Source organism: Entelurus aequoreus, linkage group LG04 (assembly GCF_033978785.1).
Source record: "Entelurus aequoreus isolate RoL-2023_Sb linkage group LG04, RoL_Eaeq_v1.1, whole genome shotgun sequence".
Taxonomy (NCBI): Eukaryota; Metazoa; Chordata; class Actinopteri; order Syngnathiformes; family Syngnathidae; genus Entelurus; species Entelurus aequoreus.
In genome coordinates, this window is record NC_084734.1 from 6114811 (window position 1) to 6130178 (window position 15368).

Below are 15368 nucleotides of genomic sequence, written 5' to 3' on the forward strand. Positions count from 1 at the left end.
TACAGTACAAATGTGGTGTGGACTGTATAGGACAGTGGGTGGTGCCCGACAGTGGGTGGTGGCCTCCCCTCCTGGTCCGTCCCCTCTGTCGGTCCCCCTGTGATGATGCAGCCTTTTCTTTTGTGTCACGCCTCTGACCTCAGCAGCTTGGTTTCTGTGGCTGTAATCCCTCTCCTGTGGACGCCAGCGTATAAAAAAGGAGGGGCGCACCCAAGCCGCACACACTCTTGAGTGAGGCTCGGCGTACACATTGCACAATTAGGCAGGTAAGGTCCACACACACACACACACACACACACACACACTTTACATTGGGATTGTTTTGTTCATGCAACATTGGTCCTCTTCTTCCCGCCATGCAGCAATCATGTCCAGTGGAGACAAGTCCAAGTCCTCTTCCCAGACCGATGGGAAGGCCGCACAGAGCAAGAAGTCCGAGATCGGCCTGACTTCCTACAAGGTGTGTCTCGCACGGACCCTCAGGTGAAGCACGTCTCATGCGTGCCTTTTGTGGCCCCCCGCAGATGCTGGTGTTCGACCAGGAGAACTTCCAGGGCCGCGTGATCGAGATCAGCAGCGAGGTGATGAACATCTGCGAGCTGGGCATGGAGCGTGTGCGCTCTCTGCGAGTAGAATGTGGCCCGTAAGTCTTCCAGGAACATCCCTCACTTTGTGGCATCCTCGCTACATCCTCGCTGTTTCCTCTGCAGCTTCGTGGGCTTCGAGCAGATCAACCTGTGTGGTGAGATGTACATCCTGGAGAAGGGAGAGTACCCCCGCTGGGACTCCTGGAGCAACTGCCAGAAGAACGACTACCTGCTCTCCTTCAGGCCCGTCCGAATGGTAACGGCAACAAAAACATGCAAACATTACCATGAACACCTTTTGAGGTATAACTTGGTACGTGACACTTGTTGACTCTTAGCATGCAAACGTTAGCATGCTAATGTTAGTATGCTAACTTTTTTTTGCTATTTTTTTCTGCTGGTGGTGTGCCTCCGCATTTTTTCAATGAAAAAAATGTGCCTTGACTCAAAAAAGGCTGACAAACACTGCCTAAGAGCAGACCTGTACAAATGAAGGCGGGGGACACATGCAGCCCGTGAAGCTTTTCAGTCTGGCCCGCTGGGCATTCCCAAATATTATGTTTAAGATGTAAAGTGTAGCTGCCATTATGATGTGCACTCATCTTTTAGAATGACCCGAAGTCTTCAACTATACTAAGTCTTTACATGCTTGGAATCTGCACTTTTGCATGATATACTAGTTACTATGGTCATCTAATTAGTTACTATGGTCATCTAATTAGTTACTATGGTCATCTAATGAGTTACTATGCTCATCTAATTAGTTACTATGGTCATCTAATTAGTTACTATGGTCATCTAATTAGTTACTATGGTCATCTAATGAGTTACTATGGTCATCTAATGAGTTACTATGCTCATCTAATTAGTTACTATGGTCATCTAATTAGTTACTATGGTCATCTAATTAGTTACTATGCTCATCTAATGAGTTACTATGGTCATCTAATTAGTTACTATGCTCATCTAATGAGTTACTATGGTCATCTAATGAGTTACTATGGTCATCTAATTAGTTACTATGGTCATCTAATGAGTTACTATGGTCATCTAATGAGTTATTATGCTCATCTAATTAGTTACTATGGTCATCTAATGAGTTACTATGCTCATCTAATTAGTTACTATGGTCATCTAATGAGTTGCTATGGTCATCTAATGAGTTACTATGCTCATCTAATTAGTTACTATGCTCATCTAATTAGTTACTATGCTCATCTAATTAGTTACTATGGTCATCTAATGAGTAACTATGGTCATCTAATGAGTTACTATGGTCATCTAATTAGTTACTCTGGTCATGTAATGAGTTACTATGGTCATGTAATGAGTTACTATGGTCATGTAATGAGTTACTCTGGTCATGTAATGAGTTACTATGGTCATGTAATGAGTTACTATGGTCATGTAATGAGTTACTATGGTCATCTAATGAGTTACTATGGTCATGTAATGAGTTACTCTGGTCATGTAATGAGTTACTATGGTCATGTAATGAGTTACTCTGGTCATGTAATGAGTTACTCTGGTAATGTAAGTCACAGCAGCTCAGAGGAGGCACCAAGCAGTGTGGGTGGGGAGTGTTTCTGTCAGGTTCAAACACCGATGACGTCTATTAGACAAGACAAGAAGCAAAGAAATCAGAGACAGGATTCAGTTTAGCTCATGAGGAGAAACGTCTGGGCTGCAAGTTAGTACAGCATCCCACCACGCTCTGAAGGCAGTCCCAACGCCCTCCTCCTTTATTTGGGCATTTTCTGATTACATGACTTTACATTACGCAGCTGCTCCTAAGGGGAGGTGGTCATAAATAGCTGTTGCACTCGGTCGTAAACAGTTCAAAGAAAAGGTGCCTTGAGCGGTGTCAGGTCCTGCTTCCTCTCTGCTTTGTAGATCTCGGGTCAGGACAAGGTCTTGCTGTGGCTGTCAATAGATCAAAGAAACCGACACCTCCATGTCGCATCCCATCGCACACAGTGGAGTTTTACAAGCCTTTTGCTTGATAAGATGGAAGACAGCTTTTGTCTTCTCGCAGGGCGAGCTGGAACTCAAAGTTGTGTGATAACTGCTATACTATTATTGTGACAGTTTCCACAGCCTGAAATGTGGGTGTCAGGGACAGACGCACAACTGCTATACTATTATTGTGACAGTTTCCACAGCCTGAAATGTGGGTGTCAGGGACAGACGCACAACTGCTATACTATTATTGTGACAGTTTCCACAGCCTGAAATGTGGGTGTCAGGGACAGACGCGCAACTGCTATACTATTATTGTGACAGTTTCCACAGCCTGAAATGTGGGTGTCAGGGACAGACGCACAACTGCTATACTATTATTGTGACAGTTTCCACAGCCTGAAATGTGGGTGTCAGGGACAGACGCACAACTGCTATACTATTATTGTGACAGTTTCCACAGCCTGAAATGTGGGTGTCAGGGACAGACGCACAACTGCTATACTATTATTGTGACAGTTTCCACAGCCTGAAATGTGGGTGTCAGGGACAGACGCACAACTGCTATACTATTATTGTGACAGTTTCCACAGCCTGAAATGTGGGTGTCAGGGACAGACGCGCAACTGCTATACTATTATTGTGACAGTTTCCACAGCCTGAAATGTGGGTGTCAGGGACAGACGCGCAACTGCTATACTATTATTGTGACAGTTTCCACAGCCTGAAATGTGGGTGTCAGGGACAGACGCGCAACTGGTATACTATTATTGTGACAGTTTCCACAGCCTGAAATGTGGGTTTCAGGGACAGACGCACAACTGGTATACTATTATTGTGACAGTTTCCACAGCCTGAAATGTGGGTGTCAGGGACAGACGCACAACTGGTATACTATTATTGTGACAGTTTCCACAGCCTGAAATGTGGGTGTCAGGGACAGACGCACAACTGGTATACTATTATTGTGACAGTTTCCACAGCCTGAAATGTGGGTGTCAGGGACAGACGCACAACTGCTATACTATTATTGTGACAGTTTCCACAGCCTGAAATGTGGGTGTCAGGGACAGACGCACAACTGGTATACTATTATTGTGACAGTTTCCACAGCCTGAAATGTGGGTGTCAGGGACAGACGCACAACTGCTATACTATTATTGTGACAGTTTCCACAGCCTGAAATGTGGGTGTCAGGGACAGACGCACAACTGGTATACTATTATTGTGACAGTTTCCACAGCCTGAAATGTGGGTGTCAGGGACAGACGCACAACTGGTATACTATTATTGTGACAGTTTCCACAGCCTGAAATGTGGGTGTCAGGGACAGACGCACAACTGCTATACTATTATTGTGACAGTCTCCACAGCCTGAAATGTGGGTGTCAGGGACAGACGCACAACTGCTATACTATTATTGTGACAGTTTCCACAGCCTGAAATGTGGGTGTCAGGGACAGACGCGCAACTGCTATACTATTATTGTGACAGTCTCCACAGCCTGAAATGTGGGTGTCAGGGACAGACGCACAACTGGTATACTATTATTGTGACAGTTTCCACAGCCTGAAATGTGGGTGTCAGGGACAGACGCACAACTGCTATACTATTATTGTGACAGTTTCCACAGCCTGAAATGTGGGTGTCAGGGACAGACGCACAACTGGTATACTATTATTGTGACAGTTTCCACAGCCTGAAATGTGGGTGTCAGGGACAGACGCACAACTGGTATACTATTATTGTGACAGTTTCCACAGCCTGAAATGTGGGTGTCAGGGACAGACGCACAACTGCTATACTATTATTGTGACAGTTTCCACAGCCTGAAATGTGGGTGTCAGGGACAGACGCACAACTGGTATACTATTATTGTGACAGTTTCCACAGCCTGAAATGTGGGTGTCAGGGACAGACGCACAACTGCTATACTATTATTGTGACAGTTTCCACAGCCTGAAATGTGGGTGTCAGGGACAGACGCACAACTGGTATACTATTATTGTGACAGTTTCCACAGCCTGAAATGTGGGTGTCAGGGACAGACGCACAACTGGTATACTATTATTGTGACAGTTTCCACAGCCTGAAATGTGGGTGTCAGGGACAGACGCACAACTGCTATACTATTATTGTGACAGTCTCCACAGCCTGAAATGTGGGTGTCAGGGACAGACGCACAACTGCTATACTATTATTGTGACAGTTTCCACAGCCTGAAATGTGGGTGTCAGGGACAGACGCACAACTGCTATACTATTATTGTGACAGTTTCCACAGCCTGAAATGTGGGTGTCAGGGACAGACGCACAACTGGTATACTATTATTGTGACAGTTTCCACAGCCTGAAATGTGGGTGTCAGGGACAGACGCATAACTGCTATACTATTATTGTGACAGTTTCCACAGCCTGAAATGTGGGTGTCAGGGACAGACGCGCAACTGCTATACTATTATTGTGACAGTCTCCACAGCCTGAAATGTGGGTGTCAGGGACAGACGCGCAAGGAGATTTTTACAACAAAGATCTAAAGCTTAGTGATATTTCACATTGTAGATGGGGTTTTTTTACCCTTCGTGTTCATTGTTGCATTTTTATTGCATTTGGCTTGATTGTAAAATATGTGGATGGAGAGCGGGTGTGACGTTCATATGTTGTCAATATTCACTGTTTTATCCTTCATAGTTCATATTGTAACATTCTTTATGTACATTCTGGGTGGCTCTTTCAGTAAAAAAACGAAAAATGTCATTCCGGTTTTTAAGGCGTTCAATCAGAGTCAAAAAGAATTGCCCAGGCCTGCCATAGAGTCATATAACCTGCCCTAGAGTCATATAACCTGCCCTAGAGTCATATAACCTGCCATAGAGTCATATAACCTGCCCTAGAGTCATATAACCTGCCCTAGAGTCATATAACCTGCCATAGAGTCATATAACCTGCCATAGAGTCATATAACCTGCCCTAGAGTCATATAACCTGCCCTAGAGTCATATAACCTGCCATAGAGTCATATAACCTGCCCTAGAGTCATATAACCTGCCATAGAGTCATATAACCTGCCCTAGAGTCATATAACCTGCCATAGAGTCATATAACCTGCCATAGAGTCATATAACCTGCCCTAGAGTCATATAACCTGCCATAGAGTCATATAACCTGCCCTAGAGTCATATAACCTGCCATAGAGTCATATAACCTGCCCTAGAGTCATATAACCTGCCATAGAGTCATATAACCTGCCCTAGAGTCATATAACCTGCCCTAGAGTCATATAACCTGCCATAGAGTCATATAACCTGCCATAGAGTCATATAACCTGCCCTAGAGTCATATAACCTGCCATAGAGTCATATAACCTGCCATAGAGTCATATAACCTGCCCTAGAGTCATATAACCTGCCATAGAGTCATATAACCTGCCATAGAGTCATATAACTTGCCCTAGAGTCATATAACCTGCCCTAGAGTCATATAACCTGCCATAGAGTCATATAACCTGCCCTAGAGTCATATAACCTGCCATAGAGTCATATAACCTGCCATAGAGTCATATAACCTGCCCTAGAGTCATATAACCTGCCATAGAGTCATATAACCTGCCATAGAGTCATATACCCTGCCCTAGAGTCATATAACCTGCCCTAGAGTCATATAACCTGCCATAGAGTCATATAACCTGCCCTAGAGTCATATAACCTGCCATAGAGTCATATAACCTGCCATAGAGTCATATAACCTGCCATAGAGTCATATAACCTGCCATAGAGTCATATAACCTGCCATAGAGTCATATAACCTGCCCTAGAGTCATATAACCTGCCATAGAGTCATATAACCTGCCATAGAGTCATATAACCTGCCATAGAGTCATATAACCTGCCATAGAGTCATATAACCTGCCCTAGAGTCATATAACCTGCCCTAGAGTCATATAACCTGCCATAGAGTCATATAACCTGCCATAGAACTGCTCTCTGGCCAACGTTAGCACTCGTGCTAAATGTTTGCCTTCCTTCCAAACAGGACCCCGAGAAGCACAAGATCTGCCTGCACGAGGTGGGAGAGTTCAAGGGTCGCAAGATGGAAATCATGGATGACGACGTTCCCAGCCTGTTCTCCTACGGATTCACCGACCGAGTGGGCAGCATCGTGGTCAGCTGTGGAAGGTAAGAGACTTGTAGGGTCACACTTCTTTCCTCCATGGCAGCATCGTGGTCAGCTGTGGAAGGTAAGAGACTTGTAGGGTCACACTTCTTTCCTCCATGGCAGCATCGTGGTCAGCTGTGGAAGGTAAGAGACTTGTAGGGTCACACTTCTTTCCTCCATGACAAGTCAACAACATATGAAACTGTCATCCTTTTTAGGAAATATATTTAAAAATCTTCACTTTCTTTTTGTGAAAAATATATTTACAGCTATCATATTTGATTGTTTTGTTTTATTCATGAATGATGTTTTTCCATGATATTTAATTGCTATACAGTTCATTCCTTTATTGTTATGACTTATTAGTATAGGGTGGTGTGTTTGGAGTCTATTTCTCCTCACTTTTAGGTTACTCATAGTCAACAATAAACTATACAGGTCATGTTTAGAGTCCAAATAGTTCATTTCAACTTGACAACAAATGTTTATTGTTGTAGAGAAGCTCAACTATGAATCATTTGACCATAAAGCTGAGTGTAAACAGAGGCACAAATCTAAATGCATCACTCTTCTTCTTTCAATTTGTATTTATATATTTTGTTTTCATGTACATAACGTACAACTTGAAACTAATAGTCTTGGAAACAGAGCTGCATACAGAAAAACATTTAAACATATCTTGCAAAAACCCCAACAAACAAAAAGGTGTTACAGTATGTAACTCATATGGCATTTGAAAGAGAAACAATTCAAATGTCATTTAAATATTTGTCATTGTAACATTATAGTAATAGAAAAATAACAACTAAAAAGCCTATGTTTGTTTGCCTGTAACTATAATGTACAAATACTGAATGTACATGATGAGGTTAAAGGGCAACTACTAAGCCAGACCAATGACTATTAGTCTAGAGTAGTTTTACCGTAATGCTGAGTATAAACAGGCAGCCCAAATCAAAATGCAGGCTGACATCACTCTTCTTCTTTTCATTTGTATTCATTTTGTATGTATATACCGTATTTTACCGACTATAAGTGGAAGTTTTTTTCATAGTTTGGCCGGGGGTGCGACTTATACTCAGGAGAGACTTATGTGTGAAATGATGAACACATTATAATATTATTGATGTCATTCACGTAAGAGACTAGACGTATAAGATTTCATGGGATTTAGCGATTAGATTGTTTGGTAAACGTATAGCATGTTCTATATGTTATAGTTATTTGAATGACTCTTACCATAATATGTGAGGTTAACATAGCAGTTGGTTATTTATGCCTCATATAACGTACACTTATTCAGCCTGTTGTTCACTATTCTTTACACATTTTAAATTGCCTTTCACATGTCTATTCTTGCTGTTGGCTTTTATCAAATACATTTCCATAGAAAATGCGACTTATACTCCAGTGCGACTTATATATGTTTTTTTACTTCTTTATTATGCATTTTCGGCCGGTGCGACTTATACTCCGGTGCGACTTATACTCCGAAAAATACGGTATATCTATTTTTGTTCATGTACATTAAGCGTCACATGTAGACATATGTTGCCAAAATACAAAACAAATAAAAGGGGTTACAGTATGTAACTCATATGTCATTTGAAAGAGAAACATTTAAAATGTTATTATTTCTAAAATTCAGGAAATGTAAGTATTTGGCATTGTAACATTATATTATTGGAAAACTAATTAAAAAGCCTGTGTTTGTTTGCATATAACTACAATGTAAAGATACTGAAAATACATGCGATGTACATGATGAGGTTTAAAGGGCCACTACTAAGTCATACAAATGACTATTAAAGGCCTACTGAAATGAATTTTTTTCATTTTAACGGGGATAGCAGATCCATTCTGTGTCATACTTGATCATTTCGCGATATTGCCATATTTTTGCTGAAAGGATTTAGTAGAGAACATCGACGATAAAGTTTTGGTCGCTGATAAAAAAGTCTTGCCTGTACCGGAAGTAGCGTGACGTCACAGGTTGAAAGTAGCGTGACGTCACAGGTTGAAAGTAGCGTGACGTCACAGGTTGAAAGTAGCGTGACGTCACAGGTTGAAAGTAGCGTGACGTCACAGGTTGAAAGTAGCGTGACGTCACAGGTTGAAAGTAGCGTGACGTCACAGGTTGAAAGGCTCCTCACATTGTTTACACCAGCAGTGAGAGAGATTCGGACCGAGAAAGCGATGATTACCCCATTAATTTGAGCCAGGATGAAAGATTCGTGGATGAGGAACGTAAGAGTGAAGGACTAGAGTGCAGTGCAGGACGCATCTTTTTTCTCTCTGACCGTAACTTAGGTACAAGCTGGCTCATTGGATTCCACACTCTCTCCTTTTTCTATTGTGGATCACGGATTTGTATTTGAAACCACCTGGGATACTATATCCTCTTGAAAATGAGAGTCCAGAACGCCAAATGGACATCCACAGTGACTTTTATCTCCACGACAATACATCGGTGAAGCACTTTAGCTACGGAGCTAACGTGATAGCATCGTGCTTAAATGCAGATAGAAACAAAAGAAATAAACCCCTGACTGGAAGGATAGACAGAAGATCAACAATACTATTAAACCATGGACATGTAACTACACGGTTAATGCTGTGCCGCCTGTTGAAGCCTAGCAATGTTGTTGCTAACGACGCCATTGAAGCTAACTTAGCTACGGGACCTCGTCAGAGCTATGCTAAAAACATTAGCGCTCCACCTACGCCAGTCCTCATCTGCTCATCAACACCCGTGCTCGACGGCGCGACAAAGGACTTCACCACGATCATCGGTGTGGTTGGCGGCTAGCGTCGGATAGCGCGTCTGCTATCCAAGTCAAAGTCCTCCTGGTTGTGTTGCTGCAGCCAGCCGCTAATACACCGATCCCACCTACAACTTTCTTCTTTGCAGTCTTCATTGTTCATTAAACAAATTGCAACAGATTCACCAACACAGATGTCCAGAATACTGTGGAATTATGAAATGAAAACAGAGCTATTTTGTATTGGCTTCAATGGGCTACCGATACTTCTGTTTCACTGGCTACGTCACGCGCATACGTCATCATACATACGTCATCATACATACGTCATCATACATACGTCATCACACATACGTCATCATACATACGTCATCATACATACGTCATCATACATACGTCATCATACATACGTCATCATACATACGTCATCATACATACGTCATCATACATACGTCATCATACATATGTCATCATACATACGTCATCATACATACGTCATCATACATACGTCATCATACATACGTCATCATACATACGTCATCATACATACGTCATCATACATACGTCATCATACATACGTCATCATACATACGTCAGCATACATACGTCATCATACATACGTCATCATACATACGTCATCATACATACGTCATCATACATACGTCATCATACATACGTCATCATACATACGTCATCATACATACGTCGTCATACATACGTCATCATACATACGTCATCATACATACGTCATCATACATACGTCATCATACATACGTCATCATACATACGTCATCATACATACGTCATCATACATACGTCATCATACATACGTCATCATACATACGTCATCATACATAGACGTTTTCAAGCGGAAGTTTAGCGGGAAATGTAAAATGTTACTTTATAAGTGAACCCGGCCGTATTGGCATGTGTTGCAATGTTAAGATGTCATCATTGTTATATAAACTATCAGACTGCGTAGTAGTGGCTTTCAGTAGGACTTTAAGCTGAACTATTAGTAGTTTTACCGTAATGCTGAGTATAAACAGGCAGCCCAAATCAAAATGCAGACTGACATAACGCTTCTTCTTTGAATTTGTATTCATTTTGTATGTATATATCTATTTATTTTCATGTACATTAAGCGTCACATGTAAACATATGGTGCCAAAATACAAAACAAATAAACGGGGTTACAGGATGTAACTCATATGTCTTTTGAAATAGAAACATTTAAAATGTTATTATTTCTGAAATTAAGGAAATTAAAGTATTTGGCTTTGTAACATTATCCATCCATCCATTTTCTACCGCTTGTCCCTTTTGGGGTCGCGGGGCGTGCTCATTATATTATTGGAAAACTAATTAAAAAGCCTGTGTTTGTTTGCATATAACTACAATGTAAAAATACACACAATGTACATGATGAGCTTAAAGGGCCACTACTAAGTCATACAAATGACTATTAGAGTAGTTTTACCGTAATGCTGAGTATAAATAGGCACCCCAAATGAAAATGCAGGCTGACATCACTCGCCGTCTTCTTTTTTAATTAATTTGTTTTATTTCTTATTAAGTGTACATAATAACATAACAATTTGAAACAAATACTATTGCTAACCCAAATAAATAAACTAAACAAATATAAGCATATGGTGTAAAGATAGCAAATGATAAAGAGGGGTACAATATATACCTTTCTTTCTTTCTTTCTTTCTTTCTTTTAGTTTATTTGGAACATGAACACATTTACAGCATAATACATCACACAATTTCACATCATTTCATTTACATCATGCCCGAAAAGGAGTAGGAAGAAGCAAAGCTTATTTAATCCTACCCCTTTCCCACTTCAAAGCATTTACAATTATATAAAATCATTTACTGACCTTTTTATATAATAAAATAACATCTATGAATTAGTATATACAACAGTTTGTAATATGTAATTAATTACCTCACATGTCATTTGAAAGAGAAAAATACAAACTTGACAATTTGCTGAGCAGATGAAAATGTACTCTTGTATTCAACATTTAACATTTAGAACACATTAGTCAGAGTCTCTACCATATCCTAAACATCTTTTTGTTGTTCTATAGCTCCTTGAAGCATTGCTATTTTATTAAAAAGTGACAACATAGTTGTGCCAAGTAAGTTAGAAAAGGGATGAATGTTATGAAGGAATCTTCTCAAAGTTTCTCCCCCCCCCCCCCCCCAGCTTCGTGGGCTACCAGTTCCCGGGTTACCGCGGCAGCCAGTACCTGCTGGAGAAGGGCGACTTCAGGCACTTCAACGAGTACGGCGCCCGCACCCCGCAGCTGCAGTCGGTGAGGCGCATCCGCGACATGCAGTGGCACCAACAGGGCTGCTACACCTTGTCCAGCAAGTGAGGCTCGGGGAAGGAGAGAAAGAGAAAGAGAGGCTCACAAGAAGAGGGGAAGGGGGAAAGATGTCTGAGGTCTTCACCGCAACAGCAAAGCAAAAGGCAGGGAGATAAGGGGTCCAGGTGAGGATCTTCTCATCTCCAGGTGAGGATCTTCTCATCTCCAGGTGAGGATCTTCTCATCTCATTAAGCTGGACTCCTCCTCTCCATTGTTTCTCTTTCTCCCCTGTGGGCGGAGATCACTTTCCCTTTTTTTCTTTTTATTTCCACGTCCCCCATCTTCACACACCACAAAGGAGAAGACACCCTTTACACACCATTCTCAGGTCAGGGTGCAATGCATCATGGGAAACGGAGTCCTCCAGCACTTCCTGCCCGGACTTGTGACCTCTGTGCATGACACACACTTTCTGCTGTACACAATCCTGGCCTTAGTTTACAATAAAAAAGGAACATTCCGTGTTTCAAATTTGTTGTCAAGTAACGTTTTTTTACTGGAAAATCTCTACAGAAACATCACTACACAACTACCAAGTTGTATTTTCACACTTTTTGGTTGATCCAAGGCAGAATAAATGCTAGTTTGGTATCGCGCTACTAATCAATCAAAGATGCTGCTATACTCTGTTTCAAAAGTACCACTTTCCAATGTATTTATTTATTTTTTTTAACGGACATGTTTACGAGCAGAGGAGCATGTTCGGCAGCGCACACACACAGAGTACTTACAAGCAGACACAGTGTGTAGACAGAAAAAGGGAGAATGGTGTAAAAAGTCAAGATAAAGGTGAAGTTGTAACACTGAAACACCCTCAGGAAGAGCTGCTTTAACACATGGATAGATAGTTAGCGGCTAACATCCATCCACAGTGTTTTAGCTGCTTCTAAATCACTAATCCTCGCCTCCATGGCGACAAATAAAGTAAGTTTCTTACAAGTACCATTATCAGTGGAGGACGAGGAATAGCTAAACATGCTTCACTACACACCGTAGGAGGATACAATAGCTCACCACCGTCACAATGTCAACAAATGCCATGGGTGGATCTACACCTGACATCCACTGTAATGATACCAAGTACAAGAGCGTATCTATTTATTTTATGTTCATAAACTCAGGAAATACGTCCCTGGACACATGAGGACTACTCATAACTACTTGGTATCACATCCATACCTAAATGTGTGGTATCATCCAAAACTAATGTCAAGTATCAAAGAAGAGAAGAAGAAGTGATTATTACATTTGAACAGAAGTGTAGATAGAACATGTTAAAGGCCTACTGAAATGACATGTTCTTATTTAAACGGGGATAGCAGATCCATTCTATGTGTCATACTTGATCATTTTGCGATATCGCCATATTTTTGCTGAAAGGATTTAGTAGAGAACATCGACGATAAAGTTGGCAACTTTTGGTCGCTGATAAAAAAAAGCCTTGCCTGTAGCGGAAGTAGCGTGACGTCACAGCTTGAAAGTAGCGTGACGTCACAGGTTGAAAGTAGCGTGACGTCACAGGTTGAAAGTAGCGTGACGTCACAGCTTGAAAGTAGCGTGACGTCACAGGTTGAAAGTAGCGTGACGTCACAGGTTGTGGAGCGCCTCACATCTGCAGCGGAAGTAGCGTGACATCACAGGTTGTGGAGCTCCTCACATCTGTAGCAGAAGTAGCGTGACATCACAGGTTGTGGAGCTCCTCACATCTGTAGCAGAAGTAGCGTGACGTCACAGGTTGTGGAGCTCCTCACATCTGTAGCGGAAGTAGCGTGACGTCACAGCTTGTGGAGCTCCTCACATCTGCACATTGTTTACAATCATGGACGCCAGCAGCGAGAGACATTCGGACCGAGAAAGCGACGATTACCCCATTAATTTGAGCCAGGGTGAAAGATTCGTGGATGAGGAAAGTGAGAGTGAAGGACTAGAGGGCAGTGGAAGCGATTCAGATAGGGATGTTGCTGTGAGAGGCGGGTGGGACCTGATATTCAGCTGGGAATGACTACAAGAGTAAATAAACACAAGACATATATATACTCTATTAGCCACAACACAACCAGGCTTATATTTAATATGACACATAACAAACACCTCCACCCTCCCGTCCATATAACCCACCAATATATTTAATATGCCACAAAACAAACACCTCCCCCCTCCCGTCCATATAACCCACCAATATATTTAATATGCCACATAACAAACACCTCCACCCTCCCGTCCATATAACCCACCAATATATTTAATATGCCACATAACAAACACCTCCACCCTCCCGTCCATATAACCCACCAATATATTTAATATGCCACATAACAAACACCTCCCCCCTCCCGTCCATATAACCCACCAATATATTTAATATGCCACAAAACAAACACCTCCCCCCTGCCGTCCATATAACCCACCAATATATTTAATATGCCACATAACAAACACCTCCCCCCTGCCGTCCATATAACCCACCAATACAAATCCAACACCCGCACAACACACTCAATCCCACAGCCCAAAGTACCGTTTACCTCCGCAAAGTTCATACAGCACATATATTTCCCCAAAGTTACGTACGTGACATGCACATAGCGGCACGCACGTACGGGCAAGCCATCAAATGTTTGGAAGCCGCAGCTGCCTACTCACGGTACCGCGTATCCAACTCAAAGTCCTCTTGGTAAGAGTCTCTGTTGTCCCAGTTCTCCACAAGCATGCGTATCCAACTCAAAGTCCTCCTGGTAAGAGTCTCTGTTGTCCCAGTTCTCCACAGGCCAATGGTAAAGCTTGACTGTCATATTTCGGGAAGGTAAACAATGAAACACCGACTACGTGTTTGTGTTGCTGCAGCCGGCCGCTAATACACCGCTTCCCACCTACAGCTTTCTTCTTTGCAGTCTCCATTGTTCATTAAACAAATTGCAAAAGATTCACCAACACAGATGTCCACAATACTGTGGAATTATGCCATGAAAACAGACGACTTAATAGCTGCCCACAATGCTGTCCCAAAATGTCCGCTACAATTCGTGACGTCACGCGCAGGCGTCATCGTACTGAGACGTTTTCAGCAGGATATTTCACCGGAAATGTAAAATGTCACTTTATTTAAAATGTCACTTTCTAAGTTAACCCGGCCGTATTGGCATGTGTTGCAATGTTAAGATGTCATCATTGATATATAAACTATCAGACTGCGTGGTCGCTAGTAGTGGCTTTCAGGAGGCCTTTAAAACAGAAAGTAAGCAGATATTAACAGTAAATGAACAAGTAGATTAATAATCAATATTTACAGTTTGTCCCTCATAATGTGTAGAAAATAATAGGTGTATAAATGACACAATATGTTACTGCATACGACTAATTAGGAGTCTTTGTTTGTTTACTTACTACTAAAAGACAAGTTGTCTAGTATGTTCAACATTTTATTGAAGGACAAACTTGCAATAATAAACTTATGTTTCATGTACACTAAGAGTTTTTCTTCAAATAAAGACAATGACATTTTTTTTGGTAGTGGTACCAAA

At 41.7% G+C, this 15368-nt stretch overlaps 1 protein-coding gene across 1 annotated transcript; it reads left to right on the plus strand.

Moving 5' to 3' along the window:
* Window positions 1–201: 201 nt before the first annotated feature.
* Window positions 202–12318, plus strand: crybb1l1 (crystallin, beta B1, like 1). The gene is made up of 6 exons (XM_062044110.1): window positions 202–266; window positions 363–460; window positions 525–643; window positions 711–843; window positions 6578–6720; window positions 11684–12318. Exons 2-6 carry the CDS (start codon window positions 368–370, stop codon window positions 11853–11855), a joined length of 660 nt encoding a protein of 219 aa, XP_061900094.1. The 5' UTR covers window positions 202–266; window positions 363–367; the 3' UTR covers window positions 11856–12318.
* Window positions 12319–15368: the final 3050 nt, after the last annotated feature.

Bases quoted from the DNA above. Each gene is read 5' to 3' on its own strand.
- crybb1l1 (XM_062044110.1), top strand. From the start codon at position 368: ATGTCCAGTGGAGACAAGTCCAAGTCCTCTTCCCAGACCGATGGGAAG. The intron at 844-6,577 runs GTAACGGCAACA...CCTTCCAAACAG, and splicing joins CCTTCAGGCCCGTCCGAATG to GACCCCGAGAAGCACAAGAT. The intron at 6,721-11,683 runs GTAAGAGACTTG...CCCCCCCCCCAG, and splicing joins ATCGTGGTCAGCTGTGGAAG to CTTCGTGGGCTACCAGTTCC.